Here is a 26,318-nt window from a genome sequence, read left to right as displayed (position 1 = left end):
AGGGGTTCTATTAGAAAACTGGCTTTCCAAGGGCTTAAGGTGTCTTTAACTTGAGGACATGTCAGTTGCCTTCCTAGGAGCGCTAAATAAGAAGGAAAGCCAGTTCAAGACCCCAGCATTGGGAAGAAGCAGCCAGGACACAGGACCACTAGCAGCCACGAACACTGTGAGATCTTAGAGACAGATTCCAGGAGAAAGGAAAACTACCATGTGATAGAAAAGATCAAACAGCACCAGTCTTGCAGTTGATGATAACCACAAGGAGACACTGGGGCATGTGTTAAACAAGCACAGGCGGCAGGTACAGAAATGCCCCCATCTGCTAAGAATGAACACCTTAAGGGTAGTTGGGTCAAGTGCTGGGGTGCATGAAAGTGAGTTTCTTCTTTCTGAGTCTAGCTCCACTTCCTCCCAAGCCATGCCCTGTTGACCTCACATCAGAATGCCACCATTCCTCAGAAAACTACTTAATAGCTATTACCCTACTTCCCCTAGCTGGCTGCTACAGCTGAGTCACTTAGCAGGTGACCTGCCTATTGGATTCAGGGAGGAATTCATTTGTCATGTGCTGGAAGTAAGGGAGTGGTCACAGCATCCAGTCCAGCACTTGAGAATAGCCAAGATACAATGGCTTATGTTTCCAGAACTCCTAAGCTTCCTCATGCTGAACCTGCCTCTGCCATGGCTGGCTCAGCTGGGGATTGGGGGCCTGCTCACACCAACAGGGGCTGAGGATACATTAGGAGGAGAGCTTCTGGCCTGGCTCCCATCCCCTCCACAGGAAGCCTCCTACCTCTGAAGATATCACCAAAGAGATTGTCCAGATTGGAGGCTGGAATTTGGCCTCTGGTCAGTTTCCATCACATACTTCCACCGGCTGCTGACTCTGTAGGCTTTGCCTTCCAGACATGTTTGCAAAGCTGAGTGAGATTCCTGCGCTTCTGGCGCCTAAGCCTATGTAACCCTTGCTCTGATTCCCCAGCTGTTAAGAGTGCAACTGGGTTTCCAGGCTTCAGGTTGTTACCCCCTTGTGCTGGCCCCCACTCAGTGGCCTCTACTTCAGCATGGAGCGTCTCTTTGCCTGTCGTCCCAACTCCTACATATCCTCCCTCCTCTGTGTCCCCTGACTATTTCTCCTGCCCCAGCTCTGTGCACCCACAAACTGAGCTGACTTTATGCAAGCAATGGGCCATCAACACCAAACTAAAAATCGTGCCAACACAGAGTCTAGTCAACGAAGCCAGCAAAGCTTATAATACTAGAGATAATATCTAAGCATTGGTCTCTCTCATTGGCAATATCCTTCCAAGATGGTGATGCTATCTAATCACCAATGACAGTATCTCATTTAGCTTTTGTGCTCCTGGTGGGCTTATCTTTGGGAACCATAGGGGTAAGAAATACATTTGGTATGGTTGAAAGGTATTGTCTAACCTTGCAGATCATGGGAATATTCTGCTCACTGCTGACCCCCATTCCCTGCACCCCAAAGCATTAGACTCTGAAATCACAGCTTCTGGGGCCTTGTCCCTGGAATGGGGGCAAGCCAGTTAGGAGGAAGAGAGATGCCTCCCCAGAAACCTAGCTGTCCTCAGTGACCGCCAAAGGCAATGAGGGAAATGCTGGCCGAGTAAACTTCTCTTTGTGTACGTGTTCTCTCTTTTCAAGTTCGCTTCAGTGTGAATGTCCCTCTTTAAGGTAAGGCTTCCAGAGTGGGGAGTCTCTCCAGGTAGGTGAGCCCACAGGCCTGGCAACATAGAGGCCCCTTTCAACTTCATGATCCGTCTCCATCCAGCCATCCACGCTGCATGGCAGGACCCCAAGGGAGGCCCCTCCTGCATGCTCCTGCATGACTGGGCTGTGCTGAGAGAAAATCTGGGAAGTGGGCTCGAGACCTCACATCCTCACTTACCAACTCCAGGAGGAGCCCTACTGGGCAGGAAGCACCTTCCCCTAAAGCTAGTCTACCTGTCCAGGGACCCCAATAGCATGGGCAAGAATGCTGGAGGCCTGTGAGACGTGATCCTCACCTTCCATCCTGGTGGATCAGGAGCAGGACTCTGCCGGGTCCTTCACTGGAGATACCTCCAGGACAGTGTCCTTGTCAGAATGAGAGCCCTTGGTCTCCAAGAGACTATGAGCTCCCTCAAAGAGCCAGGGCTTTGGCCCAGGCCTGAAGACCATGTGGAAGGTCCAGGCACCTGTTTTAGGTAGCCGGCTTAAGGGTAGGATGAGTGGACAGGGGGACTGGTTTTGACCACAGAAACACTAACTAGGGTTGAATAAGATTGCTGTCACAGGACAGCCTTGTGATTTTGAGACGTCACCTCACCCTGATCCTCTGACCTCCTTATCTGTAAAATGGAGTGAGAATAGTTCCCTCATAGAATTGGAAACAGGACCAATAGCAAGCCCAAGATGCTTTGTGTGCCTGTTCCTCTCCCTCCATTTTTGACCCCTTCTCCCAGCCTGATAACCCCCCCTTCCTCTCCCTCTAAGGCTTTAGGAACCAGTAATTAATGGTTGCAGGAAATTCATGTGCTATTAGGAGGCTGGGCTTGGTACTCAGACACAGCCATGAGTTTTCAGTTTGGCCTGTGGGATCTTAGAATTATCAGCACAGTGTCTGCTATCCAGTAGGGTGGCAAGGAAGACCATGGAAGCCTAAAGGAGGCCAGCCTGGACAGTATTCCTGCCACACAGTGGTAGAAAGGGTTCAGCTGACAGGGCAGCACCACCACTCAGGGCAGCAGCCAGTAGAAGGCAGAAGGAGGCTGGGAAGAGATGCAGCTCAGAAGTCTACAGAGAGCCTATGAAGGCTTAATTCTCACCTTAACTCTTCACCTCTTGGTGCTGCAAGGGGGTGACTCACCTAATACAGGATTCCCAAGCCATTTTGTCTCTTGAAAGTTTCCAAGTTCCCTCACAGTAGTGGTCTTTTTGGTTTTAAAATAGAGAGCTGTGTAGCCCAGGCTATCTTCCAACTTGTAACCCACCCTGTCTCAACCTCTTAATTGCTAGGATTAGAGACATGTGCCACCACATCTTGCCTGAGTCACCTCCTTTTATTCTGTGTACTTGCTCACCATCTTTATTCTCTTTGCCTTTGTTCTCAGTAGTTTTTACTGATGTAGCTGTGCGACTCTCAGTGCCCCAGCCTTGACATGGTAGCTGTCAGTGGACACTATTCCAGGCACAGATTCCCACATGTCTCTTAGCCAAACAGATATGGTAGTACATCCTGGACAAGTAATTTTGCCATCTGAGAGTTCTGATTGCAGGAGTCTTCCTGTGGCTTGTAGTAGGAGACTAGCCATTATATCATATTAATCCTATGCCCCCACCCCAGAGAAACTGCTGAGCCCTGGCTAGTCTGTTCTGGGCTTGGTTGGGTCTTTTACTAGACTCCTGAGTTTTCCTTTTTGACTTACTGGCTGTTGGGTGGGGCTGTGCCTTCGTGTGTTCATCGGTATAGTGCTTATTGAACTAAATTCCCTCTCTGCCCCACCAACACTTGAAGACACACCACACACACACACATACACACACACACACACACACACACACACATACACACACACACACACACATACACACACACACACACACATACACACACACACACACACACACACACACACACACACACCTCTGTTGGGAGGCCTTGTGAAGCTAAATGTAATAGAAGGACAGAAGAGCAGGAGAAATCAGGGCCAGCTTACTAGAGGAGCCAGATCTGTGCAAAGAAAGCTGGGAAGGGTTAAGAAGAGATAAACAACCGAGGAAAGCGGGCTTCAGATCACTCCTAGTCAACAGGGATTTGTGGAGCATGTGCTAGGCCCTTTCGTTACAGTCCTGGAGGGGACTAGTGGGGAAAGACTCCTCCACTGACATCTTAATAGCAGTACCTTGAGAAATTTAGAGTGCAGGAGGAGACTCTGTAATTGAAGTATCTAGGGAACAGTAGGCATTAATGGAAAATGCGGGACTTTACTGGCTCAGCTGGGGAGGGGAATGGTGACCCTAGCCTTTCAAAATTGCAGAGAGTGAGAGGTGGAATGAAAAGGACCTCCCTGGAAACCAGGGCCTCTGTGGTCCCAGGAGTCTTGTCAGGCCATGTCCTGCCCTCTTGTCTTACCGAAGATCCTGCTCAGATGGAGCCACATTGCTGGAGGCGTGATGCCCTCCTGCCTGCCTCCACAGACAGGTCTGAAGGTGTGTCCAGCAGCCAGGAGTGCAGGGGCAGTGCTGAGAGGCTGACTCATGTATCAAAGGGAAAAGCAGAAAGAACCTCAGTCCTCCCCAAGGAGGGGGTCAGTCCTACATCTCTTATGCACTCCATCCCGCCATTGCAGAGTGCAGGTGCATGGGCACAACTGTGCATGTTCATAAGATCCTCTGTGTGCATCAACTGTCCAAAGTTTAGGCCTTGACTCTCCAGGGGGGCATTCGTCATGGCAGAATCCCCAAAGAATCTACATTTGCATTTGGGGGACTGGTGTCCTGTTTACTTTCTATCGTTTGTGCTAAGAAGGGGAATGGGGCAGGTAACAGACTTGGACTTGATCTAAAATAGTCAAATATGAGCCTAGAATTCTGGGATTTAACAAATGTTCACTAAGTTAATGAACATCAAGGGCTCTATATTAACTCCTATCTTCAAAGTGAGAGGGCTTGACTATAGTTATGCAAGCCAGCTTCCCACCATGTTTTTCTGGATTCTTATTTCTGGTACCTGCTGTACCCCGAAAGCTTTCCTTGGAATACAGAGTGTATTACTGGAGTCTTTTAGGTATGTGAGTCCATCTAGCTGACCCAGGCTTGCCAATGGCTAGGCCAGTGAAGTGTGAAATCTTCTTGCCCTGAGTAGGGAGATGGAAAGACAAACCCTGCAGAGTCGGCTTATCAACTGTGATGACCTGGATAGTGAACCACGTTCTTTCCTGGGCCCCCCTCCTCCTCCTGCAGCAGGTTATTTCCACTAGAAGAGTTTGGTGGCAGTAGAGCTTGCGGTCTTTGTGGAAAAGCACAGCAGACTTGGACCATGGGTACCTGACCAAACCCAAACAATCCAGAATAGAGTTACCCCAAACTATTGGACTCCAGAATTAAGCTTCTGTTCTATATCACAGGCAGTGAGTTGAAAGGGAAGAAGACAGTGGGGTGATGACTCCTGCTGCTCCTGTCTGTGCCACCCTGAGCAAGCCACTGGAACTCTACTACCTTCTTGCCTTTCTTGTGAAGTGAGGAATTTAAGTAATCCCTCAAGTTCCTTACAATCCTCCATGCAAATATGCTGCATGAGGAAAGGAATCTGTGAAATTTAAAATTTTATCACGTGGGGTTGGAGATATGGCTCAGTGGTTAAGAGCACTGGCTGCTTTTGCAGAAGACTTAGGTTTGGTTCCCAGCACCTTCTTGGTGGCTAACAACTGTAACTCCAGTTCCAGGCCACCTGACACCCTCTTCTGGACTCTGCAGGCATTGCATGACAGGGGAGCACTTGCATACCTGCAGGCAAAACACTCATACACATAAAATAAAAAATAAATTAATCCAAAAAATTTTTAAATTTATCACAATAAAATTTACATGGACTATAACATTTTGATTAATTCTACAAATGCCTGTGTTCACATATCTGCCCACATACTGAATATAAAAACATTTTCATCTTTTCCAGAAATTCCCTGGTACCCTTAGCTCCAAACAACCTTGATCTACTTTTTAAAAATTAAAGATTCTTTTTTTTCCCTTTTGGTGTGTGTAGGTGCATGTGCACATATGTACATGAGTGTTTGGAGGCCAGAGGACAACCTCTGGTGTCATTCTTCAGGACCATCACCTTGTTTTTTGACACAAGATTTCTACACTGACCTCGAGCTCTCTGATTAGGCTAGTCTAGTTGGCCAGTGACACCAAGAAATCCACCTTCTCAGTGCTGGGGTCACAAGTGTGCCCCATCATGCCCAGTTTTGTATGTGGGCTCCAAGGATAGAATTCAGATCCTCAAGATTACATAGTAAGCACTTCACCAATGGCACTATCTCCCAGCTCTTGAGCTGCTTTGTGAAATTGCCAATTTAGTTTTTCCTACAGTTTTACATAAATGGAACTACATAATACATCTATTTTTGTTTATTCGTATTGCTTCCTTCATCCAGCATCTTTTGAGAAGTGGAGCTTATATTTTTAAGTTTTTATTACAGAAAATTTCAGCAATGTGCTACTGCAAAGACAAAAAAAAGTTAGGTGCATCCCCTGATGTCCATGAGTCAAGGTCAACAGTTACTACTGTGTGGTTTATATATGGAAATAGGAAGTTCCACCTGCTTTGTTCAGGGGTACTCCCCCAGCACCTAGAATACTTCCTGATACAGAACAGGTATTTATTTGGTCTATATTTGGAGATGAGTGGATGCACTGTGTAGGTCTTAGCGGTCTACACAGTGTTTGTCCAGAGAGTATTTCTTACCCAAATCATCTCTAAATTCTCTTCTCACCTTTTATGGCCCAAGACCAATTCCAGTCTGTCCCTGGAAATTTAGAGTAATTAGATCCTATGTTAGGAAACCTGAAATTGTTGCTGAGTGGGGAAAGTGAGTGAACTCATCTTGACGCGAGAGGCACATATTTGAATGTTTACAGTTCCTGTTTCAAAGCCAGCAGGCAGCACAATAATATATCCTAGGCCAAGAGAGCTGATCTCTATCTAGCACATTTTCATAAATAAGGCAAAAGAGGAGACTGGGAAGTAGAGAAAGCAGACTGCAGAGGTTCCCCTCTTTATAAACCCCAATATCTGCTCCCAATGGCACTGCTTTGAAATGTGGATGTGACAGGGGACTCCACAGTCAGCAGCAAAGTGAGCTCACGTTTGCCACTGTTTGCTGCCTGCTTCCAGCTGGAGACATGGGCTTCTTATGCATCACGCACCCCAGTGCTGCTGCCTGTTCTGCCCTGCAGGATCCGCTCACTGCAGAGCCCAGATTAGTGAACTTGGGCCCAGGAAGCTGCAGCTGGCAGGGAGATTTCTCCTCCTACAGTTTTTCATCCCTTGATAGCCATGCAATATTTTCTGCATCATGGTCAGTCTCTTGGCTCCCCAGTACCCTATTGCTCCTCTTCAAGATCCACCCAGTTAGTAGGCTGTCAAATCAGTTCAGTGAATCAGTTTCAGAGAAAAAAAATCTGAAAAAGGATAGAATAGAACAAGCTAGAAAAGAGTAGAATAGAATATTTGAATAGCATATAGAATACATCACATAATACGGGTAAGTATAGCTTGCTGAATCTTGGAGTGGAGGCCTGATGTGATATGTACAAGGACATTGATAAAAGGCAAAAATCTTCTAAGGGCTATGCCCTGCTGCACTCCTAATGTATGAGAAATGGCCCCCCAAATCTTAATGGCCATGGTGGCCAAATGCACTAAGCAGTGTGAGAAGAATGCAAATGTTTGTTTTTAATGCAGCTTCACACAACCGGCAGAAATCATGGACCTGATAGCTTGGGTTGGGCAGAGTACTTCAAGCCAGTGCACAGCTGGCCGCATCAGTGCCTCCTGGCAGGTCCTAATGGGAGGCAGGACAGCACATGCCAGGAAACCCAGCCTCAGGCAGAAAAAACGGAACACAAGTCCTGACTCATTGCTTGCTGGATGGCTGAGGGCACCATGACAAGTTGTTTAATGTCTACAAGCCAGTTCCATCTTCACAATGGGTTGTGGCAATGTTTACCTCCTCTTAGGGTGGGGACAGGCTTCTGAGTCAGGCACCTAAGGTACTCCATGCAGAGCCCACATCTGGCCAGGTCTGTAGCTCAGAACTTTATTACTTTTCATGAGGAAACCAAGGTTGACCCAGGAACAGTGTTAGGGGAAAACACGAGGTAGGTACCCACATAGTGCTCCAGGCTATGGAAAAGACAGTCACTGGCTGAACCTCCATTTATCTCCAGTTTCAAGAAGTGCCAAGAAAGAGGAGTTCGGGGCAGGAAGGAAAGGAGGTTGAGGTGTGGGACAGGACCAGCAGCTTTGAGGATGGTTCCCCAAGAAAAGACATTTCCTTTCCCACTCAGCAGCACCAGACCCTTGTCTCTTGTGGTGGGTTTCAGGGCTGGTATGCAGCACCAGGAAGGGAAATAAACCCTCTCCTGTTCTCACTTCTGCTCTTGGAGGGTGACTGAGCCTCCCAACTGGAGAACAAGTGGGCTCTGCAGGCTTGATTCAAGCAGAGGGAAGCTTGCAAGGCAGGCCTGGGCTAGGCAGTGCTGGACAGAAGCTACAACAGGCCTGCTTTTTTGCTCTAAGTATTGTCTGTCTTGTGCTGGGATGCTACAACTCAGAACATTTGGAGATAGCTTTGGGCTGTTTGTGAATTCTAGACCTAGTAGTAGTGTTCACGTGCACTGTAGGCGGTGTGGGCCCACTTGGCACCACATGACTCTGGGCTAGAATCCATTGCCAGATTTTAGTCATATGGCTCATGCCAAATTGTTCCCATGTGTAGAGCTGGGTAAGCCTAGGTTGGTGGGAGGGCCTGAAGAACAAGGATAAACCCCGCCCTTAGGAACTCTCCCAAAGCCCCTTTCCCTAAGAATGGGGGAAAGGTGTGTCTGGATCTAATGCTCTCAGACGGTTGACTTCACTTGCCCTTAAAAGTCCCTTTTGGAAAGAGCCTTTGATAGACAGTCTACATCCGGGAGGTCCTCTGTCATTTTCTTTTTTTTAATTATTATTATTTTCAGTCCATATGTGTGAGTATATTGTCTGCCTGTAAATGAGTGCACCCATATCGTGCAATGCCATGGAGATCAGAAGAGGGCCTCGGATTCCCCTGGAACTGGAGTCAAGGAAGGTTCATAGCTTCCATGGGGGTGCTGGGAATCGAACCCAGGACCTCTGCAAGAGCAGTCCATGCTCTTAACCGCTGAGCCATCTCTCCAGCCCCGGTCCTCTGTTGTTTTCAAGTGAGACACTCAGCCCTTCTGTGTGGAGCACCGTAGAGTCATTGAGACTGGGAGCAGTTCCTCATGCTGGGGACTTCTGTGATCTGTAGGTCTTAAGGAAAGGGCCATAGAGAAGTTTCTCAGGGCTTTCTCCTCTCCATGGGTTACCTAGAAGAGAGAGTTGTTATACCTGAGAAACTCAGCTTTGGGGGAAATGCTTCCATCACTGGTCCTTGCTACAGGGATAGAAATGAACCTAGAACTCTGCATGCTAGATGAGCGCTCCACACTGAACACACCCCAGCCCTGTATCCGTGGCTTTTAATTTAGCAGTGGAATCGAATCTCACAGTACATTCTCACCAGGAAAAGTCAGGGAAATATGTTCCTACACACAACATAACTGTATTATGTTGTTTAACATTCATGGAACGCCCCGCCAAGGACTTTTTCAAAGTCAGCAACCTATCCAAATGTAGTCATGACCCAGTGTACAGCCAGCATTTTCAAGAGCTGAAGAATGTTTTGTGATGTGGGAAGCTGATGAAATTCTGATGTCAACATCCATACACAGAATAAAGTTTCATCAGAACCCTAGTCAAGGTCATCCAACTAAATATTGTCTGTGGTTCCTTTGTGCTACATGGGTGGAGAGGCATGGTTGTGGCAGAGACCACATGTCTCACAAAGCCTAACATGTTCACTATCTGGCCTTTTACAGAAAAATTAGCCAACTGTTGCTTTAGAGGTGTGCGTTGTCACTTCTTTCACTGCTGTGACAAAATGCCTGACAAAAGCTGCTTAAGAAAGAAAAAGTTTCCTTGGCTCACAGTTTGAGGGACTATAGACCACCATGGCTTGGGGGACATGGTGGCAGGAACATGAGGCAACTGGTCACAGTGAAGCAGAGAGAGATGAATGATGATGCTCAGCTGGCTTTCTCCTTCTTACCTTTGTATTCAGTCCAGGGCCTCAGTCCCTGAGATGGTGCCACCCATATTCAGGGCGGCTATTCCCTCATGAGTTCAAACTCTCTGGAAACACCCTCACAGATATGCACACAATTGTTTCCTAGACAATTACAAATTCAATGTACTTCACAGTGAAGATTAGCCATCACAAGGCGGGGAATCCAAATTAAGAAGTCATCCTTTAAATTCTTCACTTTTACTTAAAATAATGGAGCCATAGAATCTAGAAGTGGAAGCAACTTTGAAAATCATCCTGAAGAGCTCCCCAGCTAGCCAATGGCAGATGAATAGGAATACACTTCCTGCTTCTGTAGGAGCAAAAACCACTGGGGAGTTTATGGGTTGGGTCCCCGCTTCCTTTTGGAAGCTTCCAAACCAACACTAGGTTGTTCAAAGACCATCCTAACAAGTGTTTGAGGTTTTGTAACAACCTGACCTCTCCTGTGATGAAAATCCCTAGTGACTGTGTATGAAGCCCAGAAAATGCATAACCAGTAACTGGTTGAACTCCCTTGCTCGCTGAAGTATTTGTTAGATGTAGGGAAGGGGTAGGTGTTACTGGAAGTCAAGGGGCTTTTTTTGGTTTTGTTTTCTTTCTCCAAAGCAACTCTTCAAATGAATTTATTAAAAAGGTTGTTTTCTTTTTTAATAGTTTAGCAAACAATAAGTAGGAGGAGGGAGAGAGGGGAAGTGGTTGAACTCCATCCAACAGCTGACCTGACAGAATTCAGCTGTGGTTAGTTGTTCAGAATGGCTGGTGGTCTGAGAAAATCTGGTCTATTTAAAATATATACATATTGGCAGCTAGGTGTAGTGTGTTACTCCTAAAATCCCAATATTTGGGAGATGAGGCGAGGAGGATCAGGAGTTTATGGCCAGCCTTGGCTACATAAGACCCTGTCTGCGAAAATAAAATAAATAAAAAGGGGCCAGAGAGATGGCTCATCAGGTAAAAGCACTAATTACACAAGCATGATGACTGAGTTAAAGACCCAGAACCCATGCAAAAAGCCAGATACATGCAGTGGTGCACATTGTAATCTGCACACCTAAGGTGACTTGGAAAGTGGAGACAGGGGAATTGTCAGGAAGCTCACAGGCCCACTAGCCTGGAGTACTCAGTGCAGCAACAGAAATGAGAAACCCTGCCTCAAAGTAGAAGGTAAGAATCAACTCCCAAAAAGTGTTATCTTGCCTCCACATGCATGCAGTGCCATCACACTCACATACACACACACACACACACACACACACGGGCAAAAAAAATTAAATATCACTGTATTGGTAGTTGGAAATGGTGGGCAATGCCTGTAATCCTAGCACTTGAGGGGCCAAGCAGGATTACTCTGAGTTTTAGGCCAGTCTGGGCTACACAGTAAGACCCTATCTCAAAAAAGAAATTTATAGATACTAGATATAGGTATTGAGAGAGATAGAGATGGAGATAGACTGTCCCAGAGGTGAAGCAGCTTGGCCGTAGAAGTGGGTTAGAAAGGAGAGGTTGTGGGAGGCACATGGGGTCACCCATCTGTGACTTATATGGCTCCTGCCTTTGTGTACCAACCATGACCTTCCACTTTAGACCAGGGACTGGCGAGGAACTGAGAGGTTTCTGATTTTTAGCTGCTGGGAAGATGATTATTAGTGTTTTAAAATAAAATGGGTATTGGTTTTCTTCTTCCCTTTCTTCCCCTACAAAATGGAAGTAACTTTACTAGAGTACAGGTCACAAATAGAGGATTGTGGTCCATCCAGGGGAAAGAATAAATAGCTTTCAAAGACTGAATTGGCAAGATTTGACCATCAAATTTAATACAAACATCCAGCTTAGGTCTTAGGACCTGGGTCTGTGCCCCCGACAGTCAGCATCAACCAGGGAGGCACATGCCCCCAGCTTGTCTGGGGAGCCCCAGGCGTGTGTGTTCTTCATACCAAGCACAGCCAGCAGTGCTCAAAGCAAAGTCCATCTTCTTCCACTGGTTTTCCTATGTTGCCTTGTTCCAGAAAGTATAAAAATGTCCCACCAGGACATACAGTGCACATAGCACAAATGTTAGCTTTGTACTTTTCAGTGACATTTGACTCTGCCGTAAGGGAAGGCTGGTATGGTTACTTCTAGATTGAACAGGCACAGAAGACGAAAGTATACTGGGTGCTATGAACTGAGATCAACCAGAAACCTCTCCCCAGGATCATCCGAAAGACAATGCTATTGATTCCAAGCCTATGTTTTGATCTATGTTCAAGAAACACCATGCTAATAATTTGCCTTTGCCCCATAGCACTGAGTGTTCTCACTTGAGTGTACTCAGTCTCTTACTCCTTATAACAAATACATGAGGAGGAATACTAACGTCAACATTTTATGGATGAGCAGATGAGGACATATGGTTTGCCCAAGGCCAGAAAGGTTAGTAACTGGAAAGCAGGATCAAACCTAGGTGAGCAGATGGTAGGCATGAAGACTAATCCACAAAGTATCCTAGCTTCAGAAAGTGAAGTGGAAAGAAACCAATGGGATTCACTAAAGAGCTTTTAGATGTTCCGATTTTATAAATATATAAAGTATGGAAGAAACGACACTGAAAAGGAATGCCAATGGGTAGCATGAACTTAAAGGAAGTTAAATCCAGAACAACTTTAGGCTTCTAAACAGGCATTTAGACATCAAAAAGGCCTTTTGAAACTGATAAGAAGAAAGGGATTCACCCCTCCTTACATAGCCTCAACCAGGCTGTGCATCTCAATTACTCACAAAATAGATCAGCAGAACCAAATAAGAGGAGACAAATAGTCTCCTAGTATTTTTGTGATGTGTTATTTTTTAATATTTTTACATCTGTGTTTGTGTTTGTGTGTGTGTGTGTGTGTGTGTGTGTGTGTGTGTGTCCAAGCACATGCCACAGTATGCTAGTAGAGGTCAGAGAACAACTCTCATAAGTTGGTTCTTTTCTTCCACCATGAGTTCCTGGGGCTCGAACTCATGTCTTCAGGCTTGGCAGCAGGCGCCTTTACCCTTTTGCCATTTCCCCATCCCTGAGATGGTTCTTACTAAAGTAAATGTCTAGAAGTCCTAAGAAGAATCAATTTGTGAATGTTTAGGGGAGAGAATGGCAATCACTTGGAGTCAATTAACTGCACAGTGGCAGAGAACTGTATAGGCATGTAGTCTTCTCCCAGGCAACCACTCAGTAAGTCCTTAATACTCTCATAAACCAGATTTAAAAAACTACAACTGGTTGATTCTCATTAACCACAGCCCACAGAACATTGCTGGGACCTGATGTCCACCTTGAGTGGCTGGTTGGCGGAGGTTAGGTAAACCCTGTCCTGGACAGCTAAAAATGTTTTTATAGGGTTGTTACTAGAGAGACATGCCATCAAATTTTAAGATGACAGAACCCTGAAGGACATTGGATATTGCAGAGGAGCTGGATGATGACTGTAGAATGACACTCACATAATATTTTAGAGCCTCCTTGAGCCCTGCCCACATGGCCTTCTAACCCTCGGAAAGCATAGCGTATTTGTTATATGTCTACCTCCTAAATAAATCAGCTGAGAATTAGAGAGGTAAATGGTGATTTTAACAGGCTAGAAATATGTCCCAAAGTGGAAGTCTGGTTAAGTGTAAAGGATTACCTGTGGATTCAAAACATCAATTTCAGAGAAATAAAGTTGGGATTTGCATTAGTTGCCTAGGACTGCTGTAGCAAAGCTGACATGAATTCATATTAGAATTCAGCCGACATGAAGGTGTTGGTAGACCACGCTTCATCTGTAAAGGAAGGCTCCCCTTACCTCTTGCAGCTTCTGGTAGCTGGGGACATTCCTTGACATGTGGCACCCTACCTCCACCATCCCTGTGTCTCTTTATGTGGCCTTCCTTCTGGGTCCAGCTCCTTCTCCTTATAAGACACCAGTCATATCCAATTGGGGCCCAGCCTGATTGATGACTGCTTCTTAATTCTTAATCCTCTGACACTTTATTTATAACTCAGGCTTTATTCTAAATTGCAAGGGTGTAATCTTTGAGAGACATAACTCAGCTCCTGAAAGGATTACTAAAACTAAGATCAGTGCTTTCTCACAGCTACTTAAGAAATGATAAAGCACTGGGAATTAGGGTGTAATTCAGAGGTAGAGTGCTTGTCTAGCATAAAAGAATCCCTGAGTTCAGTCCTTAGAACCTAAAAATAAATAAATAATTAATGATAAAGTATTGACACCATCCATACTAGTTCCTTTTGTAACAAAATACTTGAAAAAGAAGGGTTTATTTTGCCTTATTCTTGGGGGGTACAGCTCTTTATGGCAAGGAAATTTTGATGGCAGGAGCATGAGGCAGCTGGTCACATTGCATCCACAGTCAAGAAACAGAGAAACCAGTGCTGATGTTCCACGTGCTTTCTTTTTAGGTAGGTCTTCCCAACTCAGTGAATCCTCTCTAGAACCACCCTCACAGACACTCCCAAAGTTCATCTCCTAAGTGATTCTAGATCCCATCAAGGTGACAATCATGATCAGCCATCACACCATCAGAAGGCAGCACAGGTCTGATTTAAGGGTACCCTCCCATTAGAGGGTAACACCACTGAAGTTGGGATTGCTCAGACCACAGAGTCAGGAATCGAGTGTTTCGCTCTGCCCCAGAGGCTGGTAAGAGAGATGAATGGGAAAAGCCTGACACCACCCAGGGCTTGTGACAGGTTAGGTGCCATGACAAGTCCTGTGAGCAACCCAGTGCTAGATGAACTCTGTAACTTTTGCTCTGTTTTCTACAAATGAAATCCAAATGAGCAATTCTTGGTTAACGAAATTGTAAAGGGCAAGAAGCAATAAAGGATTATCTTCAGAGAAATGTCCAATTGGGGAGTTAACTTGACATTCTGTCCCAACCCTCATTGTCGCTAATGTGATGATGTGTTCCTTATTCTGTTTAATTTTACATACCAGCATGTATATAAGCATATTCACACATACACTACTCATGAACAGATACATGTATTAAAAGGTCAAGTTAATAGCTGTTGAGAAAGCATTTTCATGATTCAATTCTTGCTTTTCATTTTTGATTATATAATAGAGAAAAGTGGGACTTAGGTAAGAATATTCACACTTCAAAGCTAAAAGGGATTTGGTGATTGAAATGAAATGATTTCAAGCAAATGAACATGAAGGTTTCCTGTTACCTGCTTTGCAGTAGGTACCTCAAGAGCTGTCACAGAGAAACATAACCCACATGGGACATTAAAAAGAATGGCTCAGCAGTTAAGAATACTGGTTGTTCTTGCAGAAGACCCAGGTTCAAATCCCAGCACCCACATATCAGCTAACAACTGTCCGTAACTCCAGTTCCAGGGGATCCAATGGCCTCTTCTGTCCTCACGGGCATTGCCTGACATGGGTGTACTTACCTACATGTAGGTATAATACTCATACACATAAAATAAAAATAATAAATAAAATATTAAAAACAAAAAAGAGCCAGATGCAGGAGGCAGGCAGTGCCATGGAGACTTGGGAAGCAGAAGAGGTGGGGAAGGACAGTGGCATGGAAGAAGATTTAAGAGGAATCCAGAGGGATGCTGGCATTTCAGAGTCCATATACTGGCTGCATGTACCCTATTTCCAGCCATACCCATGAGACATAGTTCCTTGGCTTGGGGCCATTGTTCTGTCTGTTGTCACTGTCACACCAAACAGAGAGGACGAGAATGACAGGAACCAGCAAGGTAGTCTCTTGAGAGCCATCCCATGACACAGCCTGTAAGAGTATAGTCATCGGCTAATCTTGTAATCAGATAGAGACAAAGGCAGACATCACAGGGACAGACCACACTGGCTCCTCCGAGAGTTCACATTTAAAGTCACATTGTGTGAGGGCTGTCGGGGAATAACGTTTGCCAGACATGAAGTAGCTAGAACCCACCTCGGTGCTTGGGGCCAAGCATGCCACCAGGAGCCTCTGGGCCTGCTGGATGAGGCTCTGGGGCTTTGCTTCTTTGGTACAAGCTCTCAAGAGGGATGCGAGGGATTCTGAAACTTCTTCTCCCACATTTTCCATCCCTCCCCCACTGCAGATGCCAGAAATATGCCCTTTCCAAGAAATCAGGTTCAGATCTCTCAAGCTCAAGCCTCCATTTATGAAGAAATGCCAGTGGAAGTTAGGAATGCTGTTTTCCTGGAACACTGACTATAACACATACTCACCAAGTCCTTAACTGCATTTGTCTTGATGGAATTTCCCCAAACCCTAGTTGTGTTCCTGTTTCTATCTTGTACCAGCAATTAGAGTGCCCTGTGCCAGAGCACTAGGACAAGAGAGCCTATCAATTAGAGCTGACTCCTGCTTTGCAGGCCCCCTGGGGCTCAGTCCTGGTCTAGACTAACTTCAGATTCCTTGTGAGTCAGCCCTTAGCTTCCACCCCACTCCCACCTCCACATCCCCAAAGGACAAACCCCTCTGGCAGAACAGCAGCCATTGGCTCTGAACCCAGGTCACTGCTGGCTCTAGGTCCAGTAGCAGTGAAAGACATTTGTTTTCTCCAGCTGATACCCAGAAATGTCAGTACCTGCCAGCTGTCAAGCTAGGATGGGGATGAAATGGTGAGTTCAGGTCTATTCCTGCCTGTACAGGGCTCACAGGTCAGGAGAAAGGAGGTCCATAGTGTGTGAAATATGGAAACAGGTAGGACATCCCTCCAAGGTTTTAGCTCAGACCACTCTCAGAGGGATAAGCAAAGCCTCCCAAAGGAAGGGCATCAACACTGAGATGATACTGAGAGGCGGCAGATAAGGAGCTGAAGGCAAGGAAGAGAGAGGGTTCCCCAGGCACAGGCAGGAAGCAGCCCTGTAAGTGTTGAGTACCTCATAGTCCAGCAGTGTCTGGAGGTGATGCCAGAGTACATAGGGACAGAATCCTGAAGGCTTTGGAAATGGGCAAAGGTAGGAACTCAGGACTTGGTCCTCAGAGTAATGAGGTACCATAAAAAGGGCCTAGATCACTAGAGAAAGCACTGGGACATTCAGGCAGGCCCCAGGTTAGCACTGGCTCAGGATATGGAGGCATACAGAGTAGTGCTGGCATTGGTCCCTAGCTTCAAGGTACTAATTAATGGCATCCTACATGGGCTGATGGATTCCATACCTGAGAAGTGTGTGATGTGGGCCCATGGCACACAGCACTAAGATTTTGGGCAGGGCAGGAACCCATAACTATCAAGTCCCCTTCCAATATATCTACTAACCCACAGAGCACCTGTTGTCACCCCCGTTTCACAGATGGAAAAACCAAAGCCCACAGAGGTTAGCATCAATGCCCTGTAAGTGGGGAAGGACAAGTACCATAGTCAGTGATCTTTGTCTTGTGCCATGCAGCCTTCCCTGAGTATGGCCCAGAGGTTATGGGAAGGGCCTTGTGGAAGAGAGAAGGTCTGCAGAGTCAGGATGTTGCTTCATATATCCAGTGTCACTTCTCAGGCTGCACAGTGTGGGCACTGGGAAGGTATATGGACCAACCAAGGACCACAGTACACAGTATCTGAAAGTCTGGTTTGGAGCTATAGAGTTGAGTGTTGGGTCTGCTCTGAGGATTGCAATGGTATTTCAAAGAATGAAATCAGTGAGGGAAAGAAAGAAAGAAAGAAAGAAAGAAAGAAAGAGAGAGAGAGAGAGAGAGAGAGAGAGAGAGAGAAAGAAAGGAAGGAAGGAAGGAAGGAAGGAAGGAAGGAAGGAGAAAGAAAAGAAAGAAAGAAAGAAAGAGAAAAAGAAAGAAAGAAAGAAAGAAAGAGAGAGAAAGAAAAAGAAAGAAAAGAAAGAAAGAAATCAGTGAGGAAAGGGGACAATCTCAGTCCTTTCTAAACTTGGAGATGCTATGCCCTATATGCCAGTGTTAGGGGGACAGGGTGTTTTGGGAAACTTCCGGGCCTACAGTGTTAACAGTCAGGAACTGTAGCCCATGGAACTGTGAGAAGTGGGAAATTAACATGCACCTAAAATGTACCCGATGAAAATGGGGCCAAGACCCAAACTGTGCAAGGAGTAAGTGAGCCAATCTGTAGAGTTCACCAAGTATGGCATTCTCTGGGCTGAGGACATGACTCAGTAGTTGAGCATCTGCCTATCACATGTGAGGCATTGGGTTTGATCCCCAGAATTTCCAGACATCCTGATGGAGGAAAAATAAAATGACATACTGTCTCAGATGCCTTCAGATGACTCTGAAATTTCCTCCAAGAAACCCAGATCTGAGCTAAATGACTCTCCAAGCTAGCATATACTATTGACACCCCTTAGATGTATCAAATGAGCCTGGTTCTCAAAGTATATAATCAGTGAGCAGTGAAGTCCAGACACTGTAGCATCTAGCTCCATTGCTATGCCCCATTGCCCTCAAGAAAGCAAACCAGTTTCTATGATTAATAGACTCTCATCAGTTACTGATGACTGGTGAAACACAAACAATTAAGTAAATAAGGACAGCCAATGCCAGGGAGTTCATGGGTTTTCTGAGGTTTAATACATCCTGCCCTCCTTAGTAGCTAGCTGAAAGGGTATACCAGGAAGGAGGCATTTCTGCCCAAGAATACAAGAGACCTGCTATTCATGGCTTATCCTTAGGTATATTCCAAATGGACTTTTCCTCCAGTCCTATTCCTTGGCTCTCTTCTTCATCCTCCTCTGGTAACTATCCACTCCAGCCCCAAGGAGATGCCACCCGGTTGCCCTTTAAGACCATGTCCAGTGCTTCCCAAGTTGTTACCACTACTTCTCTACCTGCTACTCCCTCTGGCCAGCCTTCACCCAGCACAGCTCCCCCTATCCTTAGCTCTCTGATCCCTCCATGCCACACACCCTGTCCCCAGTCACCACCCTCTCACAGGCAGTGTGTATCACCCTGGAGACCAGCTTTGTTGTTCCTCTCTGAAGTCCCCCTTCACACAGGCCCTCCCTTTCCTCCTGGCTCTCTACCCCCTGGAGGAAGGAGAACAGTTAGTCCTGCCCTAGGCCAGCCCTCCTGTCAGAGAAGACCAAACTACCCTTGAGCTCCCCATCTCAAGGGTAACACAGATATTCCTTAGCCACAAGTCCTGTTTCTGGAAAACCTTTGGGTTTTCTTTGTCCCCTCTGTTTTTCTTCACTGTCTCTGAGATCTGAACTATGCAGCCCAAACCCAGAGAGAAGGCATCCAGCAATACTGATCATATTGAAGACAGGAAAGACTAGCTCATCCCTGCTCCCTTCTGCCCATCATTCTAGCCAATCTGGACCATTTGGCTGGATCCTCTGCCAGCTCCCCAGTCCATGCTACACCGTCTCTCCATGATGCATAGCTCTCTCCCACTGTGTTTTCTGTTCCAGACCTTTCTGGCTTTATTTTAAAATAAAAATTTTAAAAGCCTATTGGCTTTTTCTAAATGTCTTCTCGTTGAACTTGACCCTCACTATGTATGCCATTCCATTTCTCCAGGGTCCACATCTCCAGAACTTCCACACCATGGGAGGCATCATGCTCAGACCTGGATTTGGGTTTTGGCTCTGATCTTTTCCAGCTGGGTGACTCTGGCCATGCTACCAAACCCCTTTGAATCACAGTTCCCTAAACTGGGATTAAAATACTTGCCTATTCCAAAGATCTGATGAGCAAATGAATGTGGGGATGCTCTGTGAACTATGAAGCAGCACTTCCCAAACTTCCCTGTAGAATTTCCTCTTGGGGAAAGGTGTTAATAAACTATTCAGGGAGAAAAGGTTTTATGTCAAGTTTGAGGAAGTCTATCCCAAACAAAATGGACCAGATATCATTCCTCTAGAAGTTCTCAGAGACTTTAATTTGCTCACATACATGGCAACTCCAGGAGCAAATATAAGATACAGCTTTGTCTCAAAACCATTCTCTTGTCATGGCTACTTATTAGCATCTTTCAAGTTACAAGTTTCCACTAGAGCATAGTATGTCTTAATAGTATTTTTCCTGTTACCCTTCCAAAGGAGTATCCCATCATCCAGGTCATTAACTCTATATAGTACCAGTTTATTGGTGTCCAAAGAAGCACTGCTGGAAGGCTCCAGCCTTCCCACCATCATGCTTCATACCAAGGACCTGCCTGGTATTGAAGGCCTCTGTGCCCTAACTCCAGCCTTACCTCCCAAGCATCCTACACTGAGCTCTGCCTCAGGCATCTTGGCATACCCACTGTCCTGTGTATCCATGTTGCCTTTCCTGCCCTCCTGCCTCTGTCCCGTCTTCCTCCCTGCCCAAGTGCCTTCCCCTCATCTCTACCAACACAACTGTAACTCATTCTTCAGGTCTTAGCCAAACCCTGACTTCTCTATGGATATTTTGCTAGCTAAAGCAATGTGTGCCAGATAGACATACTGACTTTCTGACTCATATATAAGCCATTAACGATAGCATATTATTGACACTTCCTGATCCTTTCCAAAATCCAAGATACATGAGATGATTGATTGCTACCCCCTTTAGAAACCAGATGCCCTACAGACTTCCTTTGGGAATTTGAACATCCACTTGGGTGTGTGTCCTTCTGAGCTGGTGAATGAGTAGATTTGCTTACTTCATTCAGTTGATGATTTCTTATTGTGGGGAAACTGCTGGGAACCTACAGTTGACTAAAACAAGGAACTCCTGTTCTAGACAAAACCATAAATACATCATAGCAAGCCAGTGTGTTGTGTTGTGATAATAGCCAATAAATGGGAGCATAAAATAAGGTCATGGTGAGAGCAGATAGGAGTCCAGGCAGGCTTCCCAGATGTCCTGCCCCTGGCCCACCCTCCTACTCAGAGAGGTCATATGGAACAAGGCAGACTTTAAGGTCTGTCTCCAAGGGAAGAAAAAGCACTGAAGACTTTGGGGAGGTGGATTTAAGTTTGTCCTCTGGGCACAGGGAAGGACATCTCCATAGAGATGGACAGTTGTGGCAGATGCTACAAGGGAATGTCAATGGAAGCTGTATGTCCCACTCTCCCCAGACACACACACACACACACACACACACACACATGCCCCTCAGCCTGTGGGAATCCCACTTCCCTGCTTTTCCATCATACCCACACACCCCTCTCCTTCTCACCTTGACTCATTCTTGTTCTTTTCCTCTCACTTCTGGGTCCTGGGGCCATCCATCGTTACCTCATTGGAACAGCCATGTATCTGCTCCCAGTAGTAGCTAGAGGCCTGCTTTGATGAGAGGCTGGTCACCTCGATGTCCACTCCCCATGGGGGGCTCTCAGGAAGGAGGTGAGCCTCCACTTAGCTCTTTCTCCTTTCTCTCCACAGAAAACCAAAAGAGATGTCAATAACTTTGACCAAGACTTTACCCGGGAAGAGCCGGTACTCACGCTTGTGGATGAAGCAATAGTAAAGCAGATCAACCAGGAGGAATTCAAAGGCTTCTCCTACTTTGGCGAAGACCTGATGCCCTGAGAAGTTGCTTCAGGTAGAGTTAGCTGATGCTGCAAGGAGGGTGCTGAGAAGATCTCATGTTGCAGAGGCTCAGAAGGTGTTGAACTATTTCTCCTCCCTGGAGCCCTAGTCCCATGTCCATTCTTTATTTATTGCATTCCCTCACCCCAGGCCACATCCCTCCCCCACTTCCAGTGACCAGAAGGCACTCTTGAGTACAGACTCACCAGGAATATAGTCTTGAGTCTGCAGATAGCTGTGCACACTGCCAGGGGTTTGGATTGTCCGTCCGTCCATCTGCAACCCTGGTTCCATTCCTGGGGCTCTTGCTTGTGAAGCAACTTCTGTTCTTTCACTGCAAAGAGAAAAAAAAAAAAAAACTCCAACAAGAAGACTCTGGCTCTGCCACTGGGCAGAGAATCCTGACATCTCTCGTTTCTCATCCCTCCTATCTCCCAGCCTGCCTTCCCTGCCCTTCTGTCCAGAAGAGACTGGTGCTTCTTCCATGCAAGGGCAGGTGCCTCGAGGCACACCCTTGATGGGGGGAGCCTGAGAGATGTCTAGACTGACTGACTGTGTCAGTTTGCTCTGGAATGGCACATTCTTGCTTGCTTTGGTTTTGGCTTTTTTGAGCATGCCAAAGTCATAGACGTTTGTATCTCATGAATGAAATCACTCTTTATTGAAGAAATCAAAAGCATTTTGATTTTGAACTCTATTAACAGTTCAAAAAATAAATTTCTAATTGGCCAAAAGATAGAAATCCCAGTGTGAATGTAGGTAGATATTAAAGGGCTAATACACAGTGAGAATCCAGTCATCCAAAGTTTATGCTGTCCATACTTTAGTGACACGTGAGGGCTACGTGAACAGAGAAATAAAGAAACTAGGGCTTATCATGGGAGCTCTCCCTGAGCACAAAGGCCACCAGAGCGATAGCCAAGACCCCGAGGTTCCTGCAAAACTCAGCTCTAATTCTCTCTCCAGTTTTGTCCTAAGTTCCCAGCACAAATGCTATTTATTTTCCACAGCAGCGTGATTTCTTTTTTCCTCACTTCTACAAAACCACTGTGTTGTGGTTTGAAACATTCAACATGTAGAGTGAACTATGAAATATCTGCTTTGGGAACAAAAGCAATGAAGCTCAGCCTGGGTTAGGCAGAGGGTGTCAGGAGATGGAAGAGCAACCGTTGGAAGACTTACAAGGTGGCAGGATGTGCCTGGAGTTTTGTGATGGCAACTCATGTGGACTCTATTTAATGGACTTGATGTTACCTCCTGTAGATAACGCTAACAGTGTTAAATTCTTTGATTTCCAAGGGTTCTCTGTGGCTTTATGTGTATGTTCCCTGAAGGTCATTTGATTACCTATTTTATTGAACTGATTTAGCAGGGAATGGAATCCATTCCAACTGTTGCACGTGGATTTCCCAACAGCCCCTAAATATATATACTTGTGAGTGGCAAAGTGGCACTAATGAAGCTTTTTGTCTTTTGTACATTTGAGATTTTTGTATATAGTGTTTGCTGCAAGGCCTGTGGAATTAATTCATTGAATATAGAGGTATCAACTGCTGCATGTTCAGGCATATTATAAAACTTTAGTCTATGAAAGAATAACTATAATAATGTCCAGGTGCAATACTCTATCAGCGTGTTGGTTCAAGTTACCAAGAGAGGTTTGCTCCTTTCTAGGGAGGGTTGGGGTCCTTTATATTGTTTATTTCCCTTTGGTTTAAAAGAAGTAACCATATCTTAAGCTATATTAAATCTCACACACAGTTCTCTTGTGTTCTATTATATCTTGATAGAGATGGGAGACAGAAAGGAATGTTCTCCATAGTGGTTTCAAAACTTGGACAGTGACTATGTTGAGCCCATAGTAGGTGTGTCCCTATTTGCATCTGGCTGGTCATAGCCCTTGTTCCTGATGATGACCTTCAGTTCTCTTTTGCTTCTTTTTTTTTTTTAAAAGAAAAAAAAACTCAGGTGTAACTATGATCTGTTCTTATGATGATTGCAGATATTAAATACTATGCTGTATCAATCCATATGTTTGGCGTACCAGGGAAGTGATGAAGAACAGTGGGTTAATTTACTTTATCTCTGGTGACTTGCCATTCTCGGGGCAGACTATCTTCTGGAGTGGGATACAAGCACAGAAACATCTTCACGGTGGCATCATCTCATTTTTTAGGAAGATGTGACAATATGCCCATCATACTCACGCATAACCTCCCATCCCCCACCCCTGCCCACGCTCCTGTTTCCTTTACCATTGTGAACACTGGACCACCAAGGCCAATTTCAAGTGGCCTTGTCCCAGGGCTTGGTGGTGTTCACATGGCAGTAGGGGCTAGGCCCTTCCTTCAGGACAACTGGCACTGTTGCTGGGAAATCAAACAATACATTCCACCGGCAGCTCTAGGTAGTCAGCCCCTGACTCCCTTTCAGCACCCAAAACCCAGCTGGCCGGGAAGCCTCCAGCCAATGCCACTCTCACAAAGGCAGATTTGGATCCAGTAGAGAGCTATGCCTTGTGTGTTCCTTGGTTATATACTGTTTCCTTTCAACAAGGACTTAGACACACAGGGCATGGCTCAGTGGTAGAGCTCTTGCCTAGCTCATGTAAAGTTCTGTGTTCAATCCCCAGCATCACAAAATGAAATAAATTAGGAAGTGGCCACACTGATACATTTCTGCCAGATCTTTATAATCCTTCCAGCTCTCTCACTCTCTTTCCTTTAAAGAAAAAAAAATGGAGTACAAAAAACAATGCCAAAAAAATAAATAAAATACATGAAGGATGGTAGCTGTTCTTGTTTGCATTATGGACTCTGTGAAGTAGAACCATAATTGTTTTTCCTCCAAAGGCGAAACATCATGCATTCTTGCTTTAAAAAATAAAAGAAGGCTAAAAAATTACCTCTTTTTAAATTATGTGCAAAATAATTCTGGCTAAATATAAAATGTATCCAATTTTAGGGGTTTTATTTTGTATTGTGATGCTTTATTTCTATACTTTTTTCTTTTCTGGGTGTAATTTTAATCTCTTGCCATACATTAGTGTTATTTCATTGTAAACATTATTGTGCCAAATGTACTGTATTCAAAAGGATGTGAATGTGTATTGTTCCAAAACCTAATAAATACGATGACGTTAAATCTTACTTCTCATTCCTAACAAGGATTTTCTCTCTCATTTATCAGTGGTACCTGGGCACCAGTGAAACGTTTTGCCTCTTTTTTCACTAGAAACTCAAAATGTAACTCAGGAGGTAGTATCACATGCACAAAGTCCTGGATTCATTCCCCCAGCATCATATAAAACTAGGCATGGTAGTAGACATCTGTAATCTCAGCACTCAGGAAGGGAGGCAGAATGATGAGAAGTTCAAAGTCTTCCTCAGCTACACAGTGGGTTCAAGGCCAACCTGGGCTACATGAGACCTTGTCTCAAATTTAAAAACCTAAACCCAAAGTAGTAGGGTATACCGGTAATCCCAGTACTCAGGAGACTAAGGCAAGGGAACGGTGAGTTCAAAGTCAGCCTGGGCTACATAGTGAAACTATTTCAAAAGCAGAACAAGGGCAATCAAGGTGGCTCGGCAGGTAAAGGCACTGGCCATGCAAGTATGGCCTTCACATGTGCACTTTAGCATGCACACTCACACATATACATTATAATATGCTCACACACAATAATTATATTGGGGCGGGGACCATGCATGTGGATGTTAAAAGACAACTTTGCGGAGTCAGTTCTCTCCTGATGCTTTTACATGGGTTCTGGGAATCAAGCTCAGGTTTTCAGGCTTATATGGCAGGCACCTTACCTGCCGAGCCATCTTGCCAGCCCCAAAATATTTTTTTAACTTAAAGCCCCTCAATTCTAAAAACGTACATAAGTTTTCAGCTTTTGATTTTTTCCTTTGCAAGTACATGAAGGGCTGCAAATGACTATATGCTCACTCTCCTGGCATATGCCTACTTGCTAACTAAAAAGATTTTTTTTAAAAAGCCTGTGCAGATATGGTCTCTGCCACTTTGGCATGTAAGGAAGTCATCTTGCCCATCTTCAAGCACTGGGAGAAAGGCAAGTAAGCCGATGACACTTGCAGGTTCAGGGGCTGAGGATGTAGCTCAGTTGGTAGAGTGTTTGCCTAGCATCCATGAAGCCTTGGGTTCAATCCCTAGCACCCCATAAACTGAGTGTGGTGGCATACACCTGCAATCCCAGCACTCAGGAGGTAGAGGCATGAGGATTGGAAGTTCAAAGTCATCCTTGGCTACATAGCTAGTTTGCAGCCAGTCTGGACTACAGGAGGCCCTGTCTTTTAGAAAGGAGGAAGAGGGAAAGGAGGAGAGAAGGAGGAGGGGGAGGGGAAGGGGGAGAGGAAAGGGAGGGGAGGGAAGGAAGGGAGGGGAGTGCATCTCACACAGACTTCTCAGGGTGGTGTGTGTTTGGTTGGTTGGTTTTGGTTTTGGTTGTTTCAGGGTTTTTTGGTGGGATTTTGGTGATGATGGTATTTCTTAGTTTTGTTTTGTAGTGCTGGGGTTCAATCCAAGTACATGCTAGGCAAATACTCTACTACTCAGCTATATGCCAACTATGAGGAATGTTTGAAACTCAAAGCACATATTCTTGGGCATACCAGAAACTTCACTTAACCAAAACTTCTGTTCATTACAAGTTATCGATTGCAGCTTTATTGTCTGCCATCCGAAAGCGAGGAGAGAGCTAACTTGTCCCCCATTCAGCCCACAAAGCTACTTTCATTTGTTTGTTTTATTTTGCAGTGCTGGGGATAGAGCCCAGGGCCCTTAGCTTTCTACCATGAACTCACTTCTTGGAAGAACTCCAGGGCCTTTGGTGTCATCCTAAAAGGCCCCTCCCTGTTTATCTCTCTCAGCAATGTCTTGCCTACCTTGAGGTGTGAATGTGGTCCTTCAGGCCCACCCCAGGGA

At 45.5% G+C, this 26,318-nt stretch overlaps 1 protein-coding gene across 3 annotated transcripts in view; it reads left to right on the top strand.

The window, feature by feature from the left end:
* Prkce (protein kinase C epsilon) overlaps window positions 1–24,520 on the top strand; it is a 559,250-nt gene extending 534,730 nt beyond the window's left edge. For 2 of the 3 annotated variants that reach the window (XM_029558628.1, XM_029558629.1), the window contains one exon: window positions 21,225–24,520. In XM_029558628.1, the coding sequence (XP_029414488.1) occupies window positions 21,225–21,371 (147 nt within the window). In that variant the 3' untranslated portion in view covers window positions 21,372–24,520. The remainder of the gene's footprint in view (window positions 1–21,224) is intronic. The other variant, XM_008823069.3, reaches the window with a different exon arrangement.
* The last annotated feature ends 1,798 nt before the right edge of the window (window positions 24,521–26,318 follow it).

The sequence above is a fragment of the Nannospalax galili genome, unplaced genomic scaffold (genome assembly GCF_000622305.1).
Source record: "Nannospalax galili isolate Female #2095 unplaced genomic scaffold, S.galili_v1.0 scaffold286, whole genome shotgun sequence".
Taxonomy (NCBI): domain Eukaryota; kingdom Metazoa; phylum Chordata; class Mammalia; order Rodentia; family Spalacidae; genus Nannospalax; species Nannospalax galili.
This window is presented reverse-complemented; position numbering and strand designations above follow the sequence as displayed.